This window comes from Paroedura picta, chromosome 8, assembly GCF_049243985.1.
Source record: "Paroedura picta isolate Pp20150507F chromosome 8, Ppicta_v3.0, whole genome shotgun sequence".
Classification (NCBI taxonomy): domain Eukaryota; kingdom Metazoa; phylum Chordata; class Lepidosauria; order Squamata; family Gekkonidae; genus Paroedura; species Paroedura picta.
In genome coordinates this window covers 100,355,941-100,382,690 of record NC_135376.1, presented here as the reverse complement: position 1 = coordinate 100,382,690, position 26,750 = coordinate 100,355,941, and the positions used below count along the sequence as shown (strand labels likewise).

Below are 26,750 nucleotides of genomic sequence, written 5' to 3'. Positions count from 1 at the left end.
CAGCCTGGAGAAAAGGAGGTTGAGAGGGGACATGATAGCCCTCTTTAAGTATTTGAAAGGTTGTCATTTGGAGAAGGGCAGGATGCTGTTTCTGTTGGCTGCAGAGGAGAGGACACGCAGTAATGGGTTTAAACTTCAAGTACAACGATATAGGCTTGATATCAGGAAAAAGGTTTTCACAGTCAGAGTAGTTCAGCAGTGGAATAGGCTGCCTAAGGAGGTGGTGAGCTCCCCCTCACTGGCAGTCTTCAAGCAAAGGTTGGATACGCACTTTTCTTGGATGCTTTAGGATGCTTTGGGCTGATCCTGCGTCGAGCAGGGGGTTGGACTAGATGGCCTGTATGGCCCCTTCCAACTCTATGATTCTATGATTCTAACTGTATGACTTCCTCCATCACTTAGCAGCTTTTAAATCTTTTCCCATAGTGTTAAAGATTAAGTTATTTTAGTGTGTTATTTTAGTAAGTTATTTTACTGCAACTGTGACTAGGAAATTCTATGATTGTGCAGAATATGGTTAGGAAGCATAGCTGTGCACATGCCCACCTGGGGCCCTTCCCCTTCCCAACTTCTCCAGGTTTTTCATTGGCAATTTTGGAAGAGCAGGTCAACATGACCATATATGATCATTTCACCCGATAAATGTTTAACAAATTAAAATATATATATATATTAACTCTCACTCAGTGGGAAAACCCTTTTAGGGCTGTCAAGAAACCCCAGGGTTTCATGAAACCCTGGTTGAGTAGGCCTGGCCTAAAGAGTCCCTTCTTTCAATTCTGATAAAAAAAAGGGCTGCTCCTCACCAGAGGCAGAGTTCAGACAACTGGAAGCACATGGAGAGAGCTGCTGGGGAGAGCTGCTGCTGCTGACCAGGTGAGGCTATTGTGGTGCTGAGTGAGGTGATTGCTGGGAGGATTAAAAAAGGGCACGGGACAAAGGGCGAGAGACAAAGGGCTCTTGACCTGGGGTTCTTAGCCTAGCAATTAGAATTAGTAGATTATATTTTCCTAGTACTTGCACTACCTAGAAGTTACAATGGATCTCCAGGACACCCCTCCCATCATCTGCAATGAGTTTGACATGATTGTCTTCCTCCCTGAAGGGGCTTAGAAGAGAGGATTATTACTCTGACAGAAATTAAGAAAGGGGAGGAGTTCACAGACAGGAACTGTGCAACTCTGAATAAAGAGGATACAACCAGTCCTGAAGAGGATAAGGGGATTGACCTCATTACAGAGCCTCTGGAGACAGTTAGGAAAAAGACTCAAAGGCGTAGAGCGAGACGATTCTTGGGGCTTTGGAGCTCCAGAATAGATTTCAGGCCCTTGCAGAGGAGGTGCGTCAATGAGGGAAGAGGTCCCAAAACAAAGTCTAAGGCAAAGTGAAGAGGCCACGGGGAAAGAAGGAAATGGTGTTGAAAAGAAAAAAGGAGAGTACTGGTAATTGGAGACTCCCTACTAAGAGGAATGGATCGCCATGTGGCTGGGCCCGACCTCCTAACCCGAGAGGTATTTTGCTTGCCAGGGGTGAAAATTAAAGACATTTCAGAACGGCTGCCCAAACTCCTCAAATCTACGGATCGCTACCCATTTGTGATGGTCCACGTGGGAATGAATTACATGTCCGTGAATACCATCGTTCCTATTAAAACAGACTATCAAGATCTAGGGAGGAAGCTCAAGCAAATGGGGGCACAAGTGGTATTCTCTTCAATCTTGCCTGTCAAGGGAAGAGGAATGCGTTGGGAGAGGAAGATAATGGAGGTGAATCAGTGGCTGTGTAGTTGGTGCCGGCAGGAGGGATTTGGCTTCTGGGACCATGGGATAGGCTTTCTTGAGGAAGTCCTACTAGCACCTGATGGACTGCACTTATCGAAACTGTGGAAGAATGTGTTTGGCAGGAACCTGGGGAGATTCATCAGGAGAGCTTTAAATTGAAGCCACAAGGGGAAGGAGACATTTAACATATGGAGTGTGAGTCTGATCGGGGGCAGCCCAACCAGGAAGGCCAGCTCATAGGGAACTAAAAGTAAAAGGATTCAGATGCCTTTATACTAACACCCAAAGCATGGGCAATAAGAAGGAAGAGCTGGAACCTCTCATGCTGATGGAAAGGTATGATCTAGTAGGCATCACAGAAACTTGGTGGAATGATTCTCATGACTGGAATGTAATACTGGATGGATATGAACTGTTCAGAAAAAACAGAATAGATCGAAGAGGTGGAGGAGTGGCACTGTACGTGAGGAAAGGGCTTACCTGTCAGGAAATTCTAGTGAAGGAGAGGATATCTACAGTGGAAAGCATCTGGGTGAAAATAAGCGAGGGGAAAACAAACAGTGTGGTGGTTGGTGTCTACTACCAACCGCCTGACCAACGAGAGGATGTGGATGCTGTGAGCAGCTTGGGTAAGCAGCTTTGTGAGCAGCTTGGAAAAATATCCAAGCGGCAGGAGCTTGTAATCATGGGTGACTTCAATTTCCCAGATGTGTGCTGGGAAACAAACTCTGCGAAGCGTCCTCAGTCATGCAACTTTCTGACCTGCCTAGTTGACAATTTCATTTAGAGATGGCAGAAGCATCTAGAGACGGCAGATAGTGTCTGGGTGGCAGGTTGATATGGACAGAGAGGTTGTCGAGAGGCATTTAGCTGCACTGGATGAGTTCAAATCCCCTGGGCTGGATGAAATGCACCCGAGAGTGCTCAAAGAACTTTCTGGAGAACTGGCACGACCCTTGTCCATCATCTTCGGGACCTCTTTAAGGACTAGAGATGTCCCGGAGGACTGGAAGAGAGCAAAGGTTATTCCAATCTTCAAAAAAGGGAGGAAACTACAGACCAGTGAGTCTGATCTCTGTTGTGGGGAAGATAATGGAGCGATCTGCAAACATCTGGAGGACAATTTGGTAATCCAAGGAAGGCAGCATGGATTAGTCTCCAACAGGTCCTGTCAGACCAACCTGGTATCCTTTTTTGACCAAGTAACAGGTTTGCTGGATCGGGGAAATTCGGTTGATGTCGTTTACTTGGATTTTAGTAAAGCTTTTGATAAGGTTCCCCATGATGTTCTGATGGATAAATTGAAGGACTGCAATCTGGATTTTCAGATAGTTAGGTGGATAGGGAATTGGTATCTTCCGGAGTATTTGTCAGACCTCCCAATTTGGTGTCATCTGTAACCTTGATCGGTAGTTGCTCCAACCCCTCATCTAGGCAGTGTGATGCAGTGGTAAAAAAGGCAAATGCCATTTTGGGCTGTATCAACAGGGGCATCACATCAAAATCAAAAGATGTCATAGTCCCATTGTATACGGCACTAGTCAGACCAAACCTGGAGTACTGTGTGCAGTTCTGGAGGCCTCACTTCAAGAAGGACGTAGATAAAATTGAAAGGGTACAGAGGAGAGCGACGAGGATGATCTGGGGCCAAGGGACCAAGCCCTATGAAGATAGGTTGAGGGACTTGGGATTGTTCAGCCTGGAGAAAGGGAGGTTGAGAGGGGACATGATAGCCCTCTTTAAGTATTTGAAAGGTTCTCACTTGGAGGAGGGCAGGATGCTGTTCCCGTTGGCTGCAGAGGAAAGGACACGCAGTAATGGGTTTAAGCTACAAGTACAACGATATAGGCTAGATATCAGGAAAAAAATTTTCACAGTCAGAGTAGTTCAGCAGTGGAATAGGCTGCCTAAGGAGGTGGTGAACTCCCCCTCACTGGCAGTCTTCAAGCAAAGGTTGGATACACACTTTTCTTGGATGCTTTAGGATGCTTTGGGCTGATCCTGCGTTGAGCAGGGGGTTGGACTAGATGGCCTGTATGGCCCCTTCCAACTCTATGATTCTATGATTCTATGATATAGGTTTTCACAGAACTGCCAGCCCCTCCAGCTCAGCATTAAGGGGGAGATTTAAACAGTTTCACTCCAACGATGAAGTTAACTTCATGTCATCTGTAATTTCTACTCCAGAAGAATATATCAAGTATGAATTGTTTTCTAATTTTCATGCTGCTTTTGTATAGACTTGCAGTGTAGTGTAGTGTAGCTTTTGGATAGTCTTGTAGTGATACTTTTTTACATTCTGCAGTCCTCAAATTGTAGTGAGAAATGAAGACTAGAAATGCAGCTAGTAAGCAAAGAAAGGAAAGGGTGTATCACATGATTGGCTTGAAGGCAACTTCCAACACTATGCATGACAACTGGTACAGGGAGTGGTACGGCATCCGAAGTCTGCAACTTACAGCTTCTGCTTCTGAAGGGTCATACCAGACATTGATGTACGGGTGCTGCAGAGCTTCATCCACTGAGATTCTTTTTGATGCATCGATCACCAGCATTTTAGATAACAAATCTCTGGCTTGACCGGCTGCAAGGAGAGCATTGAATTCACAACATGTTTTAAAAGTAGAAGGAAAAAGTTGTACAACAAGCACTTACATAGCTTATCGTGGGATAGGGCCACTCACAAATCAATGGTTTGATATTAACATTGGGCAGATTATGATTATTGATGTAAGCTGTCTTGAATGACAGGCAAAGGCAGACAATAAATATTGTAAATGAGACCACATAGGGGAGATCAAGTTTCCATACTGCTACAAAGAAAATGGTAGAATTGACAATGACAATAACAGGGACCAACAATGACAATAACAGGGACCAACATGGTAAAATCAACAGATGCAACCTTTGGCCATGATTTAACACAGTAATTATGCTTAAATCTGGTGAAACCAATGGCCCTCAAATGTCCATAACTTTGCACTGGATTTGACTTATCTGTTTAATTGGGGGGGGGGGGTGCAGCACTAAAACCAAGCATCCAAAAATGGAATAGCACCACAGAAACTATGGAGCTGGAAAAATAACTAACTTCAGATAGCTACAAAGAGGAAAGGCTGCTTACAGTTTCATGGGGAGGTTTAGGTGGACACTGAACTAGTTTTACAAATTTAAAAGTTTTCATATGCTGTCTTTTTCATTAAGATCAGGTGCTGATGCCAGAAGTTCTCTCCCCAACCAGCCCTCCAGTTCCAACGGCTTCCCCCAAAGCCCTACTCAGCTCTTATTGTACTCAGCAACCAAAGTCAGCTAGCCCCTGAAATTTTTATTCGTAGGGAATGAACCCTTTCTTTAACTAGAATATGGGAAATCTACAGTTCCTGGCTCCTTCACACAGCAGTGGTGACTAACAAAGGCATTGAGGAGAGAAGGATGTACACTCTTCCTCATCCCTGGCCTGGGAGATTGCTGCTCCTCTTAGCTCCAATGACAAAAGCCATGTGCTCATATTTGGGTAGGAAATTCACAGGCATTCCCCCTCTGCTTCCAGCTAAGAAGATGCTACTGAAGCAAACAAAAGCACTAGTCTCAAGGGTACCCAGTGAAATAAATGGTTTGCCTCCCCCACAAAAAATCCCCGAGGCAAGCTTCCCTAAAGATACCAGAGAATGTTCAAACTGCAATACTACACAGAAATCTTACCCTTCAGTTTGTTGTGTTCAGAGTCAACTGGAAAAAGGACATCTGGGAAGAGCTTTTCAAAACTGTAGCCAGCATATTTAGGTCTGTTCTCTACATACGTCCTGACGGTTGGTTGCAACTTCTTCATGAATTCGGAGCATGGGGTCCCTAGTTGCTCAATAACTTTATTCCACTGATCAATATCTGAGGTCAAGCAGCTAAGGAAAATATTATCTCTAATGCTCAGGATAAAGGACTGTGTCAAAATCAAAACAATGTCTACTTGGCTGATAATTATAGTATTAGAGCAAAAATGATAAAATAAATGCACAGCTATTCTCTTCTTAATCTAAGAACATAAGGAAGCATGTTGGATCAGGCCAATGGCCCATCCACTCCAACCCTGTGTGTCACACAGTGATCAAACCTCAGGGGCCATCAGGAGTGGGGCCAGAACTTCACAACAGGAATGTATGACTTGATCGTGATCATCCGAAAATTGCCTGATTCAGCCTTGATTCAAATGGGCTGAATCCGGTCCAAATTATCATTCCCCAATAAGTTTAAATGGCCAAATCAATACTGGCCATTCAATGTAATTCATTTGATTTGAACAAGAAAGAAACGGGGGGGGGGTCCCCTTTTTGTCTTTTCTAGGCTCGAAGGGGTGGGAGTTGGGGTAGAGGCACCAAACTTGCAGTGTGGCTGCAGGAGCCTCTCCTCAAAAGACCCCAAGTTTCAAAAAGATTGGACTAGGGAGTCCAATTCTAAGGGCACTCAAAGAGGATGTCTCCATCTGACCTTCATTATTTCCTACAATGGGAATTTACAAACAGACCACGGAATCTATTGTTCTCTCATCATAGCAAATGATGGAGGTCAGATGGGGGCAGCCTCTATGGGAGCCCCTAGAACTGGACCTACTGGTCCAATCTTGTTGAAACTTGGGGGTTCATTTGAGGATAGGTTCCTGTAGCTATACTGCAAGTTTGGTGCTTCTACCTCAAACACTTACCCCAGACACTGGAAATGACAAAATGGGGGAAAGCCCCATAGACTTTAAAGGCGCCACTTGTTTCAACGGCACCAAACTGATTTGGCCAAATCTGAAAAAAACTATGGATGATTTAGATTCAGCCCACATTAAAAATGGTCCCAATTTTTTTTCTTGCACATCCCAAATCCAGAAGCCCGCCCATTGTTGCCTCCCTAGCAACAAGAATCCAGAGCATCAGTGCCCCAGACAGAGTTCTCCTGCTGTACATTGAGGCTAAGAGCCACTGATTGTCCTCTGCTCCACGTTTATCTATTTACCTATTGCTTTCTTGCCCCATTGTTTTGCCAAGGAACACTTCTTCATTTTATACTCGCAACCACTCTTGCAGGTATATTATGTATGACTGGTAAGTCTCATGACTGAATCTAGTAAGTCTTATGACTGAATAGGGCTTTGAATCTGGGTTTCTCTGCTCTGAGTCGGCCATTCTGATCACTGTATCACACCAGCTCCCTCTTGACAGGTTGGTTATTAACACCAGATCACAACAGCTATAGTTGGAAAAGCAACGATATGAGATGCTCCATTTCAAAGCTCAACCTAAACAGGCACCTGCGTCCTTCTACAGAACAGACCAGCCCAACACATTAACCTACCTACCAAAGCAGAAAGAAAGATCTGTCAAACTACTAACTCTTTATTCTTATTTGAATGATCGCTTGTCTGAATACGTTTCCCAGAGGACGTTTTATTCAGTGTCTGCAAATTGCCTGACAGTCCCCAGCTCTAGAGAGGTCTGACTGGCCTCAACCAGGGCCTGGACTTTTTTGGTAGAATGAGCTCCCCAAGAACATGCTGAAGGTCCGGAGCCTCAGGAAGTGCACCCGGGCTCCACCAGGGCCAGAGCCTTTTCGGTCCTGACCCCTACCTGGTGGAATGAGCTTCTGGACAAGCTGCGGGCCCTGTGAGGACTCTCTGCGTTCTGCAGGGCCTGCAAAATGGAGCTCTTCCACCAGGCGTTTCGTTGAGGCCAGGTAGGAACCCTGGGGTAAAAGATTTGTTCCTCCCCTCCCACCAGCTCCTACTTCAGTGGCAGACTGTGCCATGGGCCTGTTTCCATCTCCCAGCCGCTACATATGAAGATCGAGAGTAAGGGGAGGAGAAAGGGCAGGGCCTGTCCATGATAAAAACTCGGAGGGCCCATTGGCTGGTTGGCCCGACCTCGCCTGGGCCAGCTGGGGAGTCGCCGCTCCAAGGAAGAAGCCTTCCCCGCCGGTAAGTCCTCCGGCCGGCTTCCCCTTGCCCTCGGGAAAGGTGCAGGAACGCTGCGTCAAAGACTGCTCCTTTCCCGTCCCGGATCCCTTCACGCTGGGGAAAGGAGTAGGGATGCTGCGTCTTTGACTCCTTTCCTGACTGCCACGCAGGGGGGGCGCTGTAAAGGAGCAGGCCCGCCGCGACGATGACGGAGCGGGCCTGCTCCTTTACCGACCAAGACCCGCGGTTCGTGCCTGCTGAGGCTGCCCAGAGCCTCCACCCGCACCACAAGCCACCTTCGCCGGGGACGGGGGGGGGGGCACCTGCGTGCTTGCCGACACCTTCCTACCTTCGCGGGCCGGGGAGGGAGACCCACCTGCCCTCACGCCGCACACCGCCGCCTTCTCCCTGCCGATTGCACGCCCGCCACTATGTTCCCCACGCCGCCCATCCTTCGGTCCGCCACGGCCACGCATCCCTGGCTGACGAGCCACCCACATGCACTGTACACCGTCCCAGGGCGGCCTACATGCCCGACGCCGGCCCCAGTAGTATGAGAAAAGGATCTAGGAGTCTTAGTAGACAATACACTGAACACGAGTCAGCAGTGTATCATTGCACCCCATGATGATCTAATGAACGATGCAATAAAAAGGTGCTTTCCGTAAAAACAGAATTATAGAATCTTTAACCCACTCCTAGCGGAGTGGATTAAATAATTTGGCAAGGGCGGGCCCTGTCCGTGATGAGGAAGGGTGCCCATAGGCCCCTTCCCCAGGACTGACAATCGGAGGGCTTAATCGGCAGGCGCAAAGCCTGCCGATTGGGCCCTCCGATTGGCAGTCTGGCAGCAAAGAACCAATTGCGAGCTGCGCAATTGGTCCCTTGCTGCCAGACTGATTAATCGGGGGGCGCGAAGCACCTCCCAATCCACCCCCTTCCACCTTGCCGGGATGCGCCCAGCCATCGCCATTACCTCCTTCCTTTCAAGTTGCCCGGCCGCGGCAGCACCGGCCACCCTGGAAGCCCCCGCTGCCGTCGTCCTCGCGCCGCCTCGCGCCGCCTCCAAATTCTGAGACGCCCAGGAGCGGACACCCGTTGTTGTCCTCCTGCCGCCTCCAGCTGCGCCGGCCTCAGAAACGCCTGCCCCCGGCCCACACAGCCGGGACAGGCCCGCTACGCCAATCACCCTGGCTGCACATGTCGCTGCCGCAGCCCGCAACCACAGCGCCGGCCCCGCGGCAAGACGGCCCGCACGCCCTCAGAGCCTCGCCAACATGGCGCCTTCCACCATCGCCGCCTACGTCGAACGCCACGCTGCCGTCCCCTAGCCTGCGCCATCGCCTCCTCCACCACCCCCAAGGTAGGCCACGCCGCGGGACAAGCCCCCGCCCGCTCGCATGCCACCCCTCGCCTCCCGGCTATGTCCCTGGCCCCGCTAGGGCTTGCTGCATTCAGCCTGCAGCGGCCTTATTTACTAGTCATAGAATAATAGAGTTGGAAGGTACCTCATGGGTCATCTAGTCCAACCCCCTGCACTATGCAGGACACTCACAACCCTCTCGCTCAACTACTGCAACCTGCTACCCCCTTAAGTCTTCACAAAATCAGCCTCCCTGTCAGATGTCTATCCAGCCTCTGTTTAAACATTTCCAAAGATGGAGAACCCACCACCTCCCGAGGAAGCCTGTTTCACTAAGAAACCACTCTGTCAGGAACTTCTTCCTGATGTTTAGACGGAATTTCTTTTGAAATTCTTTCTTTCATCCCATTGGTTCTGGTCCGTCCCTCCAGGGCAAAAGAGAACAACTCTGCTCCATCCTCTATATAGCAGCCCTTTAAATACTTGAAGATGGCTATCAGATCCCCTCTCAGTCCTCTCCAGGCTAAATAGACAAAGCTTCCCCAACCTTTCTTCATACATCTTTGTTGCTACGCACCCCGAACCAAGCAGGAAGGGTGGGTTATAAAAATAAATTTATTATTATTATTTGCATATTCAAACTGTCAACATTTCTTGGGGCTCAGACCAAGAAGCACCATTTTGTGGTGATTTCAGTCTCAACTGGAGAAGTGCTGGGGGGCTGGCTATTCTGCCCACAGGCCCCTGGAGTCCTGCAAGGTTCCATCCTGCCGCCCAATCTTTTCTTGAAACCATTAGGTGAAGTGATCCAGAGTTTTGGACTGGGTTGTCATCAGTATATGGGTGACATTCAGTTTCGATAGGATCCCAGGGAGGCTGTGAAAACTTTGAACTGATGCCTGGAGGCTACTTTGGGATAAATGAGGGCCAATAAAACAAAGATTGAACCTTGATAAGATGAAGATGGTGACTGGTGGCTGGAAAGACTAATCTTATGACTCTGGCACTAGACAAGGACACACTTCCTGGGTGCAGAGACTGAGGATGTTGTTATATCCAGGCCTCTTGTTGGCCAAAGATGCCATCCAGCAGCATTGGCTGATTGGCTGAGTAAGTTGTGGCCATGTAATATATGTCTGGGTGACATCTAGCCTAGATTACTGCATGCACTCTACATGGGGCTGTCGCTGAAGAATGTCTGGAAGCTACAGTTAATATAGAATGCTGCAGTGAGAATGCTGCCTGGACTGGGTTGCAGGGGGGGGGGGGAGGAGGAGAAGGAGAAGGTTAAGGAGTTAGAGAGTTTGTTCTTATATGCCGCTTTTCTCTACCCGAAGGAGGCTCAACATGGCTTACAGTCACCTTCCTTTTCCTCTCCCCACAACAGACACCCTGTGAGATGATGTGAGAGAGCCCTAATATTACTGCTCGGTCAGGACAGCTTTATCAGCGCCGTGTCACCCACCTAAATTAGCAGGGCAGCACATTCCTGCTCTCCTTTATGCTGATGATGTGGTCTTACTGTCCAGAACCCCTGTTGGTCTGAACAGAGCCCTGGCAAGCCTGGAGAAATACAGCAAGAAAGAAGCCCTGGTAATAAATGAATTAAAAACTAAGGTAATGGCCTTCAGCAATCGCCCCAGAGTTAGGATCTGGCGCTTAGCTGGAAAGAGATTAGAACAGGTGAAGTCCTTCAAATACCTGGGAGTTACTTTTCAGGCTTCAGGGTTCAAGAAGGATGTAGATAAAATTGAAAGGTTACAGAGGATAGTGACGAGGATCTGGGGCCAAGGGACTAAGCGCTATGAAGATAGGTTGAGGGACTTGGGAATGTTCAGCCTGGAGAAAAGGAGGTTGAGAGGGGACATGATAGCCCTCTTTAAGTATTTGAAAGGTTGTCACTTGGAGGAGGGAAGGATGCTGTTTCCATTGGCTGTAGAGGAAAAGACGTGCAGTAATGGATTTAAACTAAAAAAAAAAATTCACAGTCAGAGTAGTTCAGCAGTGGAATAGGCTGCCTAAGGAGGTGGTGAGCTCCCCCTCATTGGCAATCTTCAAGCAAAGGTTGGATACACACTTTTCTTGGATGCTTTAGGATGCTTTGGGCTGATCCTGCGTTGAGCAGGGGGTAGACTAGATGGCCTGCATGGCCCCTTCCAACTCTATGATTCTATGATAGGATTAAGGCACGAACACTGTAGACAGCTTGCGAACATAGGGGAGAGAAGTGTCCTCAATATACTTAAATTCCATTGCTCGAATGGAGCCTATTTTGTTCCAGCGGCACTCAAACTCTTCCAATCTAAGACAATTGCTCAAATGGTTTATGGTAGCGGTCCCCAACCCTAAAAAAAACCTCACCTCTGGGGGTGGGGAAGAGCTGGCGGCCCGGGTGCCGCGCATGCACGTTAGCACCCCCTGGTGGTGAAACCCGCATGTGCGGAGCTACCGTGCATGTGTGTTTTGAACACCAGGGGAGCTGACGCACATGCGCGGTAGCTCCTCGCATGTGCGTTTGTGTTCGCCGGCGTGCCTGCGTCTTCCCCCCCTCACAGCAAAAAGGTAGCCGGGCCGTGAGCGAAGCGGCCGCTTTGGCAGCCGCTTCTCTCGCAGCCTGGTGAGCTTCTCACTGCAAGGGGGGGGAGGAGAGGCAGGCGTGGCCGCAGACTGGGGATTGACGACCCCTGGTTTACAAGACCTTTTTTTTTTTTAATAATTTCAAATTTTATTTATAATCCATTACAAGAAAAATACATTTAGCCATCTCCAAAATTACATGTTAATAGATTATATTACATTTATAAATAATAACTTCCAACTGTATTTGTTAAAGAATATACGAGAAAAACCCATTAATTCTCCTGTACAAAATTTCAATCCATTCTCATTTCCGTTTATAAATTATAAATCATAACCAATAGTCATAAATCCACAACTATACTTTTTTCTAATATACTCTATCCATAAGTTCCATTTTGTCTTAAAGTCCGTTATTAGTTTATCTTCGACATGTTGTCAATTTTGCCATCTGAGCAATTTCCAATTTTTTCAACTGCCAATCAAATATTGTGGGCGTCTCTTTTAACTTCCATTTTTTTGCCCAGACTATCCTTGTCGCCGTTGTCAAATATCTAAATAACTCTCCATATTTTTTATCTTTTTCATTTACCAGAAAACCTAAAAGATAAGCTTCAGGATTTAGAGCTATGGAGTCCTTAAAGATTTTTGAAATTTCTTTGTGGATATCCTGCCAAAAGTGTCTTGCTCTTTTGCATGTCCACCACATATGGAACATTGTCCCTCTCACTTCCCCGCATTTCCAACATTTGTCCGATAGGCTTTTATTCATTTTTGATAATTTGTGCGGAGTCATGTACCAACAGTAATGCATTTTATAATAATTTTCCTTAATATAATAACTGTTCGTAAATTTCAGATCTTTACTCCACATTTTTTGCTAGGTTTCCAATGGAATGTTATGACCAAGATTCCTTACCCAAACAATCATAAAATCTTTGACCACCTCATCTTCCGTGTACAGTAATAAACATAATTCATACATCTTCTTGATTAAATGATTATCATCTTTACATAAATATAACTCTAATTGTGATTTTTCTACTTCAAATTCCCATAGCTTCCTATCCCTTTCATATCTGTCCTTAATCTGTCTATATAGCCACCAGTCTACATATTTATATTCTTGCGCTAATTTCTCGTGAGATTTAATTCTAAACTGCATTATTCCTTCTTGAGTAAAAGTCTCAATTATATCCTTATAATTTAACCATTTAGTTTCTGATGTTGCTTGCTTGCCCTCTGAACAGAGCTTCCTATGGTGACAACCATAAAGGAATTTTAGAATATAATTTTCTTTTATACTTATTCCAAACCTTAAATAAAGCAAAACTTATAACATGATGTAAAAATTGTTTATTTGCTTTCTCTTTTTTGTACCATAAATATGCGTGCCAACCAAACCTCAAGCCTGCACCTTCTAATGTTAATAATCTCTGTTCTCTTAAAACTATCCATTCCCTTATCCAAACCAGACTACATGCATCAAAATACATCCTTAAATGTGGTAATGCCTGTCCTCCCCTCTTTTTAGCATCACAAAGAATTTTCATTTTTATTCTAGGTTTTCTCCCTCTCCAAACAAAACTTGCCAAATCCCTCTGCCAAATTCTGAATGGCTTACCCGATTTAATAATTGGAATATTCTGAAACAAATACAAAATTTTTGGCAAGATATTCATCTTTATGGCGGATATTCTATCCATAAAAGATAAACTGAGAGTCTCCCATTTTTAAAAATCTTTTTTGACCTCTGTCCATAGTTTCTCATAATTATCCTGGAATAGACTCAAGTTTGTGCTAGCAATATTGATACCTAAATATTTATGTTTTAACTATTTGACATCCTGTTTTCCCTTCTAAACCTTTCTGACTCTCCTTATCCATATTTTTCACAATTATTTTTGATTTGATTTTATTTATTTTTAAACCAGTTACCTCTTCAAAATCTTTAAGCTTGCCTAATACCACATCTATACAATCTAAAGGATCCTCCAAAATCAATATTAAATCATCTGAATAGGCCCTCAATTTAAAGGTCTGTTGTTTAATTTTGAGACCTGTCATATTTTTGTCTTCTCTTATGTCTTGATTAAAGACTTCTAGAGCCATGATAAAAAGTAAGGGTGAGAGTGGGCAACCTTGCCGTGTTCCCTTCTGAATATTAAATTTCTCTGTAAGCTCACCATTTACTATTACTTTTGCCCACTGTTCTTTATAAATCTCCCTTATCCAGTTTATAAATGTTCCACCACATTCCATCCTTTCAAGTAAGCTAAATAAAAAACTCCAATCAACAGAATCAAAAGCTTTTTCCATATCGATAAAGAATAAAGCCAGTTGTTTATCTGGTCTCAGTTGGTAATATTCGATAACATTTAGTATTATCCTTATATTATTTCTAACTTGTCTACCGGGCAGAAAACCCACCTGGTCTTCATGTATTATCTTAACCAGTATCCCTTTCAGCCGATTAGCCAGTATATTAGTAAAGATTTTATAATCTATATTTACTAAAAAAAATAGGCCTAAAATTTTGCACCTCATTTGTCTCCAGTTTAGGTATAACCGTAATATGTGCCTCTTTCCAGGAGTCTGGGATGCCATCAATTATAATCTTGTTCATTGTCTCCTTTAAAGCTATTAATATTTCTTCTTTAAAAACCTTATAATATGCACTTGATAACCCATCAGGTCCTGGAGCTTTACCATCTTTTAGATTGTTAATTGTGTTTATAATTTCCTCTGAACTTATAGGCTGATTTAATAATTCTAACTGTTCTGAGTCCATGGACGAGAATGCTGAAAGGGAAGGGAGCATGTGAAGGGTGGGCGCTACTCAAACAAGAGCTATTGCATGCTCAATCAATGACTATCCCAGAAAGACGAAAACACTGCAGGAGCTCTAAGAAGCCTATTTGGATGAACAGAGAACTTCAAGAGGAACTAAGAAAGAAAAGGGAAATGTTCAGGAAATGGAGGGAAGGACAGAGCTCTAAAGAAGAGTACCTAGAGGTTACTAGGCACTGTAGATCAATCATCAGAAAGGCCAAAGCTGAGAGTGAGCTAAGATTGGCCAGGGAAGCCCATTGTAACAAGAAAAGATTTTTCAGTTAAGTGAGGAGCAAACGTAAAGTAAAGGAGGCAATAGGCCCACTGTTGGGTGCGGATGGACAAACTCTAACGGAAGATGCAGAGAAAGCAGAAAGGCTTAGTGCCTATTTTACATCTGTTTTTTCCCACAGGTCAAAGTGTTTAGGCACATCTAGAGATGGCCATAGCCAAAGGACAGTGTCTGGGTGGCAGGTTAACATGGATAGAGAGGTTGTCGAGAGGCATTTAGCTGCACTGGATGAGTTCAAATCCCCTGGTCCGGATGAAATGCATCCGAGAGTACTCAAAGAACTTTCCAGGGAACTTGCACAGCCCTTGTCCATCATCTTCGGAACCTCTTTAAGGACTGGAGATGTCCCGGAGGACTGGAAGAGAGCAAATGTTATTCCGATCTTCAAAAAAGGGAGAAAGGATGACCCGGGAAACTACAGACCAGTGAGTCTGACCTCTGTTGTGGGGAAGATAATGGAGCAGATATTAAAGGGAGCGATCTGCAAACATCTGGAGGACAATTTGGTGATCCAAGGAAGTCAGCATGGATTGGTCTCCAACAGGTCCTGCCAGACCAACCTGGTTTCCTTTTTTGACCAAGTAACAGGTTTGCTGGATCGGGGAAATTCAGTTGATGTCATTTACTTGGATTTTAGTAAAGCTTTTGACAAGGTTCCCCATGATGTTCTGATGGATAAATTGAAGGACTGCAATCTGGATTTTCAGATAGTCAGGTGGATAGGGAATTGGTTAGAGAACCGCACTCAAAGAGTTGTTGTCAATGGTGTTTCATCAGACTGGAGAGAAGTGAGTAGCGGGGTACCTCAGGGCTCGGTGCTCGGCCCGGTACTTTTTAACATATTTATTAATGATCTAGATGAGGGGGTGGAGGGACTACTCATCAAGTTTGCAGATGACACCAAATTGGAAGGACTGGCAAATACTCCGGAAGATAGAGACAGAGTTCAACGAGATCTGAACACAATGGAAAAATGGGGAAATGAGAACCGCTGGAGAAAAGGAGGTTGAGAGGGGACATGATAGCCCTCTTTAAGTATTTGAAAGGTTGTCACTTGGAGCAGGGCAGGATGCTGTTTCTGTTGGCTGCAGAGGAGAGGACACGCAGTAATGGGTTTAAACTTCAAGTACAACGATATAGGCTAGATATCAGGAAAAAGTTTTTCACAGTCAGAGTAGTTCAGCAGTGGAATAGGCTGCCTAAGGAGGTGGTGAGCTCCCCCTCACTGGAAGTCTTCAAGCAAAGGTTGGATACACACTTTTCTTGGATGCTTTAGGATGCTTAGGGCTAATCCTGCGTCGAGCAGGGGGTTGGACTAGATGGCCTGTATGGCCCCTTCCAACTCTATGATTCTATAATTCTATGAGTCCAATTTCAAAATATTCTGTTTATCTAAGTATTTCTCTCTTTTCTCCCTAGAGATGTCCTGCTTCTCATATAATTTTAAATAAAATTTAAAAAAAACTTGTTTAATTTTTTCTTCCTCCAGTAATATATTCTCATCTTTCTTTAGGGCTGTAATCAATTTATTTTGTTGTTTCTTCTTTAATTTCCAAGCGAGCCATCTGCCTGGTTTATTTCCCAGTTCAAAATATTGTTGTTTTACTTTATTTATCTGTTCACCTAATCTGTCCACCTCTAAGAGTTCCAGTTGTTTTCTTAATAGCTTTAATTGTTGTAGAGTATTTTTATCTTTTGGTTTCTCCAACAACATTTTTCCCTTGTTTTTTATTGCCTCTTCTAATTTCTGCCTTTCTTGATCTTTAAGCTTTTTTAATTTACAGCTGTGGGATATCAATAGCCCCCTCATGTAGGCTTTACTTGTATTCCACACCGTTTTCAGTTTAATATCTTCCTGCATATTTAGTTCAAAGAAGTCTTTTAGTTTCACTTTACAATCTTTCACAACTTCTTCATGTAATAGTAGACTATCCATCATTCGCCATCTTTGATTACTTTTCCTTCTCTTTGACTTCAAGCTCATTAATACAGGTCTATGATCTGATATTAATCCCGGTAGTATCTCAATTTTTCTTACATCTAAAACAATATCTTTTGTAACCCAAATCATATCCAATCTGGACCATGAACTATGTCTCTCAGAAAAAAAGGTAAAGTCTTGCATAGTTCTATTATTATTCCTCCACACATCCACCAATCCCCAATTATCAACCAAATCAAAAAAACTCAATGGTAACTTCCCTTGTTCTCTTCCAGTATTCCCATTACTTAATCTCTTATCTAATTTAGGTTCAGTTACCCCATTTAAGTCCCCCATTAAGTACCCCCCACTAGAGTATAATAAATTTGACATTTCACAGGCCAAATTCTCAAAAAATGTACTTTTACCTTCATTTGGAGCATATGTCCCTACCACCAATGTTTTAATGCCATTTATTTCCACTTCTAACATTATATATCTTCCATCTTTATCAGATTTTATTAAACATGGTTTCAATTGTTCCTTAACATAACACAACACCATTTTTCTTTCCCTTTTTCATTGCTGACACAAAATCTAAACCCAAATTCATATTAACTAAATATTTTTAACCGATTCCTTTATATGTGTTTCCTGTAAGCAGATTATTTGGAAATTCCCCCTTTTCAAAAAATTGGAACACTCTTTTACGTTTTTTTGGGTCATTTAAACCATTCACATTCCAAGTTATTATATTCATATCTTTATTACACAACATAAGTAAGTTAGTTTTGCTCTGTTACAAACAGACCAATTCAGCTCTTTAGGAAGTCTCTTGCTTTCTATTTGTCTTTGATCTTAACTTCCCTACTTTTAAATTGGAATGAAATACCTTCTGGTATTTCCCATTTAAAATATATCCTATTTTTTTCAACACTTCAGTTATAAAACTGTATTGCTTTCTCAATTTCAAAATCTTTGGTGGCATTTCCTTCAACAAAATAATTTCCTTCCCATCCACTTGGAACCTTTTCTCATAATGTGCATGAAGTACAGCATCCCGTATAGATTTCTTAACAAAACTTATAAGAATGTCTCTTGACAGATTTCTTTCTTTAGCATATTTAGAGTTTACACGAAAAATTTCATCCACCTCCAATTTCATTTCTCCCTCATTTTTCCCCAACATCTCACACAAAATATTAACTACTCTTCTATATGTATCTTCTCCTTCCAGCTCTTGCAGTGAGCGCAGTCTTAAAAGTCTTTCCTTTTGTTTCACTTCTATCCACATTCTTTCTTGATTTTCTCTCTCCTTCTCATTCTCCAGGCTTTCCATCCTATCTTCTAGACTTTCCAGTTTTTCATTGACAATTTTAAAGTCTTCTACTAGTTGAGATATGCCATGTTCCAGCCTTAAAATCTTTGCTGTCCCCTGTTTAGTATTGCTTAAATCTTCATCAATTTTATTTACTTTTCTATTCATGTCATTTAAAGTCTCAGTCATTTGTGTTAATTTTGTCATCACTGTTCAAAAGTTAATAAGGCAACAACCAAAATCTTCTGTAACGTCTGTGATTTTATACATCAGCTTTCCCTTCCCCTCTTCAGTTTCTCCTTCACCGTCTTAAACAGGGGTGGGGTGTTTCAATCAGCCTTCTGGAAATAAGAATCTAGCTCAGAGGAGTTAGAAAGATTCTTCAACAATACAGCCTCCACTTTACATTTCAATTGTTTAATCGCCTAGTTTCAGGAAATGAAAGGTCGCTCCAGCCTCAGTCCCCTCAGGGTCTTTTGTGTTGATAGGGAGTTCTTTTCTCCTGCAAGATGAAATGCTGCTCTCGGGTTACAGTCACTACGACTATTTTTCCTTCATAGCTTTCACCTTTATCAGGCACTGGAGTTCCCCTGTTGCTTCTCCTTTGTACTGGAGAATTCTAATTTGCAGGTTAAAGAGTTTTTACCTGCATTCTCTAACACGAAGAAGCTCCATTGATACGGAGCCAACCAGCTGGAGCGGAAGTTCCACCGGAAGCGTTTACAGGACCTTTTTAGGGCCACCAACCTCTTGCTTTGCCCCACCTGAGCGGGTTCATACAAAATTTCTTAGAGCGTTACTTCAGGTTCCAAACTGTGTTTCGAACTCATGGATACGTTTAGAGACCGGGTTTCCAAAATTCAAAGCGAAAGCAGTAACTTCATCCATCTCCCTATGGTTAAAGGCGCACGGCCACAGCTGGTTTACTTCCTTCAATCATCTGTGACAATTTTAAATCCCAGTGGCTGTTGGCCACCGAGAGGGAAATTATAAAATTAGGCTTGTCCTCGCTTTTACTACTTGGGTTAGGTTACAAACTGACCTTTCTCGCTCCCCTAGGTATGGTGCACCACAGTGTTCCAGATATATTCAAGCCTCAGCAGACTCTCTCTCCTGTTTGGAAACAAAATACTATAGGAGAGCATTCACACTAGCTAGATGCTCTGCGTTACCTTCTGCCATGTTGGTGGGCCGCTTCAAGAAAACCCCAGTTGCTGAAAGACTCTGCCCCTGTAATTCCAGGGAGATAGAGTCAATCGAACACGTCCTCTTAAGATGCCCTACCTTCAACTCTGCAAAGAAATAAATTCATCCTCCCAATACTCAGGAATTCCTCCATCAGCTCAAACAAAGAAAAAGTAAAATTCCTCCTGTGGAATAGTAGGGGCCATATTATTAAGCTGTTTGCCAAATTTTGGGCGCATGTGCTTAGCACATGGGAAAGACAACTTAAGCTTAAATGAAGATTTTTAGAGGAATTTTACTATGCATTTTTTATAATGTACCCATCAATTATACAATTTTATATATTTTAAATTTTGTACTGGCTCCCTGATTATGCAGTTTTCTGCTCTGAAATGTTTTTTCTTGCTATCTGTTTTATCTGGCCACAGTGCTGTATTAAATTTTTTTTTAATTTATCAGCGCCGTGGCAAGCTCAAGGTCACCCAGCTGGCTGCATATGGGGCAGTGCAGAATCAAAATCAGCTCACCAGATTAGAAGTGCGCACTCCTAACAACTACACCAAACTGTGTAACTTCCATCTTGTTCCATCTACTTCAGCTTCCGAGCTGTTTCAGGGCCCAATTCAGGTTGCCTAAAGTCCTCTATGTCCCAGGACCCACCTTAAGGACCACCTTCTCCAAAACAAACCTATTCCAGCCCAGCTCATTCAAAGGTACAACTGATTTTCTTGGTCAACAGCACCATTAACAGGACAATATCCCAGAACTAGTTTTTAAAGGAAACAGCTTTATAAAAAGCTGTGATCTCTCTAATGAAAAGGTTTAAATGTTTAAAGCATTATGATTTCATAACTGCAGCAACTACAAGTTAGTCTTATCGGGTGGCTGAAAAGGAAAATGCCCCAATATATTTTAAGTTTTCAGGTTTCCATTTTAGGTTCACAGCAAGGATACGGTCTGTACCAGGAAATAATACACCACCTTTGATCATTTCTCCCATGATGCACCCCACTGACCAAATGTCAACTGAAAACAAAATGCAATGATGTTAACTCATTGAAAGAAAAGCAGAAAGGGGGGGGGGAGGGTGGCTAACAAAATAGTGATAATCGAAAGCAATGCCGGATGAAAATTAGTGAGAATGAAGATGTGCTGACTGCCATCCCAGCAGAGACTATTTCCTACTGCTAGATGCAGCCTCAGTAGAACCCATTTTTTATACTTCTCAGAAGGAAATAATTCACAGGCATTTAAGGAAGTAAAAGAAAAGCTGCCCCATAAGTGTTTTTCAAGGAGGAAATCTTTAAACTACCCAAAAAAAGACACTACGAAAGATGAACCACCAAATGTTCAGCAATGCTGCAACAGCATAAGGATACAGTCCCTTCCTGGAAACAGGATTTTGTGGCAAACCATTTCTCCCATAATGCACCCAACAGACCATATATCCACTATGTTTGAAGCACAAAAAAAAGAAGCAAAGCAAACATCACTAGAAATTTAAAAAGCAGCAAGACATGATTTCATCCTATTAAACTGCAGAGAAAACACCAAGGGCATCATGGTATTGAGCTAATATCTATTTTAGAATCATAGAATCCTAGAGTGGGAAGGGGCCATACAGGGCATCTAGTCCAACCCCTGATCAACACAGGATCAGCCCAAAGCATCCTAAAGCAACACAATAGAGAAACATAAAGTAGAATTTGCTAGAGAAATCTCTTTGGTACAGCCCACTGGAAGCACACGGGAACTGTTTCAATATAAAACCTGTGTTCTTGCTCAGCTCCCAGACATTTTCCTGACTTTCATCATAGGAGAAATTCTGGGAACATGGTCAACTCTTGCTTATTTGGCTCACCAGGGAAAGGTGAATAAACAGCTGTAGATTAACTGCTTATCCAAAGGCCAGCATTAGTACGCATGGCCACATAAGGAAACTGACAGGCCACCTGGAAATGATTTGAAAGACCAGGCCACTAGCCTGGAACCATCAGCAAGTCTGTCTAAATCCAACAGCCTTAGAGGCTTGGCTACAAATGATTAACCAACTAGAAAGATTCATTGGTGATGACTTTCTTGTGAATTGTATCTCCTGTTGAAGGAGAGCAGGACAATGGGATGGGAGCTTGCATGTTCCTGGTTAATTGTTATGGGTGACATTCTTCAACCATTTCTGCCATCACCATAAAACTAAAGTAGAATAACAAAGTTTGTGTTCTGGGGGCACCTTTAAGATCAACGTAGTTTAATTCTGGGTAGAAGCTTTAGTGTCTTCTGAAGTATACCTAGAGTTAAACTGTGTCGGTCTTAAAAGGGCCACTGAACTCAAAAAATGCTTCAGACCAAAATGGCTACCCACCTGAATGAAAATAGGGTATTATTAGAAAAGAAGTAGCAAACTATCATGGAATGCAGGAAGAGAAAAAAACCCTGCTTGTTTTGGTATCTATTTTTCTCCTGTCTACAAGAGCTTCTCAAATTGTTCGTATTGAAAGCTATCCCCCCTAAAAGACCTGGCTAACCAACACAGACATCACCAATGTGGTGATTACTGTGAAATATGTGACATTCAAATATTTTAATTTTTCATTATATGATGTCTCCTTTGCAAAGTGATAAGAACATTTGAGCCTCTTTTGGTGCAGAGTGGTAAGGCAGCAGACATACAGTCTGAAGCTCTGCCCATGAGGCTGGGAGTTCGATCCCAGCAGCCGGCTCAAGGTTGACTCAGCTTTCCATCCTTCCGAGGTCGGTAAAATGACCCAGCTTGCGGGGGGGGGGGTAAATGGTAATGACTGGGGAAGGCACTGGCACACCACCCCGTATTGAGTCTGCCATGAAAATGCTAGAGAGCGTCACCCCAAGGGTCAGACATGACCCGGTGCTTGCACAGGGGATACCTTTACCTTTACGAACATTTAAAACATGTTGTTTTCTTTTTTAAAAAATCCGTTTCTGACTGTGTATGCTAAACTCCCCTGAAATGTATGCATTTTTGAATTATTTCCCATGCTAAACCCCCCAGTATGAAGAAAGAAGTAGGCAGATGAAGAGTCTAATTTGGGCAGTTTCGTTATCTTCTTGCAGTGTGTGGGAAACAAGAGGGAGTGTTCAAAATAGCATCCTCCATGCTCATTCCATTGTTTATGGAAGCTTGAGTGCTTTTTTTTTTAAGTAATGTACAGGGCAGACAGATGCCCTGAAAATAATACATTTGCCCGAATTTTGTGATCCTAGCTAAGAATCCTTTTGGGGAACCCTGGCATAAAAGAGGTTATCTGTGACTAAGAACACCTTGCTCTCCAAGGGTATTGACATTGAGACTTGCAGTTGCCTGACCATCAGAGACCATCAGAGAGGAAGGGGGGGGCTGCATTACAGCTGTGGCCACCTGTACCAGGTTACCTTCATTTTTAATGAGCTGACTTTGGAGCCAGCTTGAAGACCGAGATGCAATCTGCCAAGAAGCCGAGGCGGTTGGGGGTGGACATGTCATTTGGTCCCTCCCCTTCCTTGTCCCACCCCAGACAGTGGCTTAGGTTTCAATGGTCTTCTTTAAACTCTAATGTTGTTGCATGCTTTGGGTTGCCACTTTAGTAGGATACAAAGACAAGGTGCCAATATTTAAAACACAATACTAAATTTTCATCATCTAGAGACAAATGAAGAATTTTGGATGACCTTAGAAATGTAAAAACCACGTCATACTAATTAAAAAAGAACTGGTTAGGAATGCTTTAGGTTGATGTGGAATGGCAGAGGAGTGGTGAGATGTGAGTGGGGAAGCTGTGGGAGTCATTCCAAGGCAGAAATCTTGCACATAAATCACAGGAAAGAATCCATGGTTAGTTGGTGTCGCAAACAAAACTAGGAGCAAGGTGGCAACTTAAATACTAAGCATATATACAGCTAACTACTTGAGCAAATTTATCATAATAATTCCCCACACGCAATTATTATTGTTATTCTTACTATTATTTTGATATATTACCCACCGCTATTGCACATTAACGCAGTGGGTTAAAATAAAGTGGCATAAAAAAAAGCCTAAGAGCTAAGTGGGAGGAGAAAGGGGCGGCCCGAGTCCGTGATAAAAACTCAGATTGGTCCCTCCAAGTGTCACTCCAGGGCAAATGGCCAATGGGGAGCCTCGCACAGCGTGGCTCCCCATTGGCCACTTGGCCCATCCTCAGCTCTGCCGTCTGGGGAGTCGCCCGCGAGAAGTGGCTTCACTGCCAGGAAAGGAGCAGGGGTGCCGCGTCAAAGATCCGGCAGCCCTGCTCCTTTCCCGCCGGCAATGGAATGGAATGCCACGCATGGAATGGAATGGAACGCCAGGCATCCCTGGCGTTCCATTCCCCCCCCCCCCCACCTTGGCCAGGGAGGGGAATGGTGGCGAGCCTTCGAGAGGCTTCACTGCCGGGAGAGGACCAGCCGGGGGGGGGGGGGGCAGGAAGCCAGGCCACCACATTGGGGGGGGGAATGGAATGCCAGGGATGCCGTGGAGGGGGGCCCCACAGCCGGCTAGCGCCCACTGTATTGTGAATACAATGGGCTTTGCCCCTAGTTTACATATAAAACCAAAAGCACACTCCGACGATGTAACAACCTATAAAAACCCCAAGTCCTATCCCGCACACTCCTCTCCTTCCACAGCGCCTCAGGGGGACATAACATTTGGAGGTGTTGATGCTCCTAATGCAGGTGGTGTACAGTGTGAAAGGAAGGAGCCCCCGATATTCCGTGTCCTGGCCTCAACCGAAGACCTGGCAGAAGAGCTCCATCATACAGGGCCTGCGGAACCGTGCAAGTTCCACCAGGTTGAGGCCAAGGCCAAAAAGGCCCTGGCCCTGGTTGAGGCCAGGTGAATCTTCTGTGGGCCACCAACAAATTTGTATCTGCGGAGCGTAAAGCCCTGCGGGGGGCATAAGGTGACCGGCAGTCCCTCAGATATGTAGGTTTGAGATCATGAAGAGCCTTAAAGGTCAGTACCAAAACCTTGAAATTGATCCATCTGGCAACCAATACAGCTGCCTCAGTACAGGCTAGATATGGGCCTTCCAAGTTGTTCCAGTGAGGACCCTAGCAACCACATTTTACACCAGCTGCAATTTCCAGATCAAGGACAAGGGAAGGCCTGTGCAAAGCGAGTTACAGAAATCAAATATGGAGGTGACCGTTGCATGGGTCATCATGGCCAGGTGTTCTGAGGACAGGGTGGGCGATAGTAGCCTTGCTTGGCGAAGATGGTAAAACGCCAAGCATGCTACTTTTGTGACCTGGGCCTTCATGGTAAAATCAACCCAGATATCTGGTGCAGGGTGAAATGTTAAGCTGCACCTCGACCGTATCTGAAAGATGTGCTTCCTGGCCTGCCCCTTTCCTGCCTAGCCACAGGACCTCCATCTTGGAGGGTTTGAGTTTCAGGCTCTAACCAGCTACAGCTTCCAAACATCTGGCAAATGTATCTGGGGGAGGGAGGGAAGAGTCCAGGCGACTGTCCATGAGGAGAAAGAGCTGGGTGTCATCATCGTATTGATGACAACCCAGCCTGAAGCTCTGGAAGAGTTGGGCCAGAGCGTGCATAAAGATGTTAAAGTGCATATGGGAGAGGACTGCCCCTTGAGGAACTCCACAAGGGAGTTGAAAATGGTGTGACAGCTCTTCCTCCACTGCAACCCTCCGTATTTGGTTCTGAAGAAAGGAGAGCAGCCACTGAAGGGCTGTCCCACAAATGCAGGTGGGACAGCGAGGTGGTGGGCAAAGAGTTCAAGGTCAACCATATCAAATGCGGCTGACAGATCTCATTACGAGAATGACCAAACTGCCCCTATCCAGCTGGCACCAGAGATCATCCACCAAGGCAACCAGCATCATCGTGACCCCGTGGCCAAGATGGAAGCCTGACTGGTATGGATTGAGCATCAAAGCTTCCTTCAAGAATGCCAGGAGTTGATCCATGGTGGCTCTCTCAACCACCTTGCCCAGAAAAGCAAGGTGGGAGCCTGGCCAATATTTGGAAGGCTCCTGTGGGTCAAATGATGGTTTCTTCAGCAGTGGGTGCACCACTGCCCCCTTCAGCACCTCAGGGAACTCTCCAGTAGACAGGGAGAGGTTGATATCCCTGAGAGGGCCTTCTATCTGCTGGTCGCCCCCTCACCTCCCAAAGCAGCCAAGATGAATAGGGATCAAGTGAGCAGGTAGTTGCACTAACTGACCTCAGCAACGAGAGCCTCCTGAAGCCATCAAATGTCCCCTCCTGTAATGGCCAATGGGCCTGCAGTTCCCTTTCTGTATCAACCACGGCAGAAAGGTCTCGGTGGAGCGAAAAGACTTTGTCCACAAAAAAGCTCACTAATGCTTCACAGCCAAGATCCAACTGACTACAATTTTGGTGCCCTTCCTCGGTAAGGGAATGAACTACCCTAAACAACTGGGATGGTTGAGAGCTCACAGACACAACAGTGGCAGCACAGAACTCTCGCTTAGCCCTCATAAGCGTGTAATAAGATGTTCTTGCCACTTTGTAGCAAATCTTCCTCCACACGCTCAAGTAGACTCACGTTGCATCATATACTTCTGGTGTGTCCTAAGTTTGAAATATTTTGTCGCCCGTTAGCTAATCATCTGAAGAAATTGAAATTCAGCTGTGTTAATGAGAAACACTGTATTAAAAGATATTAAATGTGAGGGACAGAGCAACTATTATAAAAGTAGCAAAGTTTTTACTGGCAATTTTAAATGAAAATCTTTTACGATAGATTTTACACCTGAAACTGTTTGAAAATTTCATTTTATGCTTTGCAATTTTATGCCAATAAAGGTATTCTGATTCTGACTCACTTTCCTCTTCCTCTCCTGAAGCTCCCTGGTATACCATGAAGCCTGTCTGAGGTGACAGTAGAGAGGATGCCTGGGCAATCTCATTAATAGCAGCCAACAAGCAGGACTGACAGTCCTCCACCAGTCCTGCTAACGAGTCACCAGGAGGCATCAGGTCCTGCAGAGCATTCAGGAATCCAACTGGATCCATAAGATCACTGCAGACAGGCTAAATTGTACCCGTTGCCCAAAATGGGGCAGGGGTGGTGTCCTAATCTGAGCCCACAGAGCATGGGACAACATCTGTCATCATCAGACCCACTTCTACCCCACCACCAAAGATCAGAGCTAACATGTGGCCAAACTGATGGGTGGGACCGGTTACAAATTACAAGAACCCCAGTGCCATCATAGCCAACACTAGTTCTGAGCCACGAAGAGCCGGAGATGATGAATCCGCATGGATGTTGAAGTCCCCAGAATTCTAAGTCCGGGGAACTGCAATGCCCAAGCAGCTGACTTCAGCAGGTTCAACAGGTCATTGGGGGGAGGGGGGGCCTTGGGTGGATGGCCATCACACAGATGGCCAAGTTCTTGAACGATTTCCATCCCATGCCAATACATTCCACTCTGGGGACTTATTGCGCCGGGAGAGAAGAAGAGTTGATTCTTATATGCCGCTTTTCTCTACCCGAAGGAGTCTCGAAGCAGCTTCTTCCCACAT

General features: G+C 44.5%; 1 protein-coding gene across 16 annotated transcripts in view; it reads right to left on the bottom strand.

The window, feature by feature from the left end:
* MAPK8 (mitogen-activated protein kinase 8) overlaps positions 1-26,750 on the bottom strand; it is an 85,372-nt gene that overhangs the window by 16,987 nt on the left and 41,635 nt on the right. For 14 of the 16 annotated variants that reach the window (XM_077350970.1, XM_077350979.1, XM_077350971.1 and 11 more), the window contains 3 exons: positions 20,156-20,227; positions 5,484-5,666; positions 4,241-4,365 (listed from right to left, as the gene is read on the bottom strand). In XM_077350970.1, the coding sequence (XP_077207085.1) occupies positions 4,241-4,365; positions 5,484-5,666; positions 20,156-20,227 (380 nt within the window). Of the gene's footprint in view, positions 1-4,240; positions 4,366-5,483; positions 5,667-20,155; positions 20,228-20,580; positions 20,653-26,750 lie in introns of all 16 variants that reach the window. The other 2 variants (XM_077350980.1, XM_077350982.1) reach the window with 1 other exon arrangement.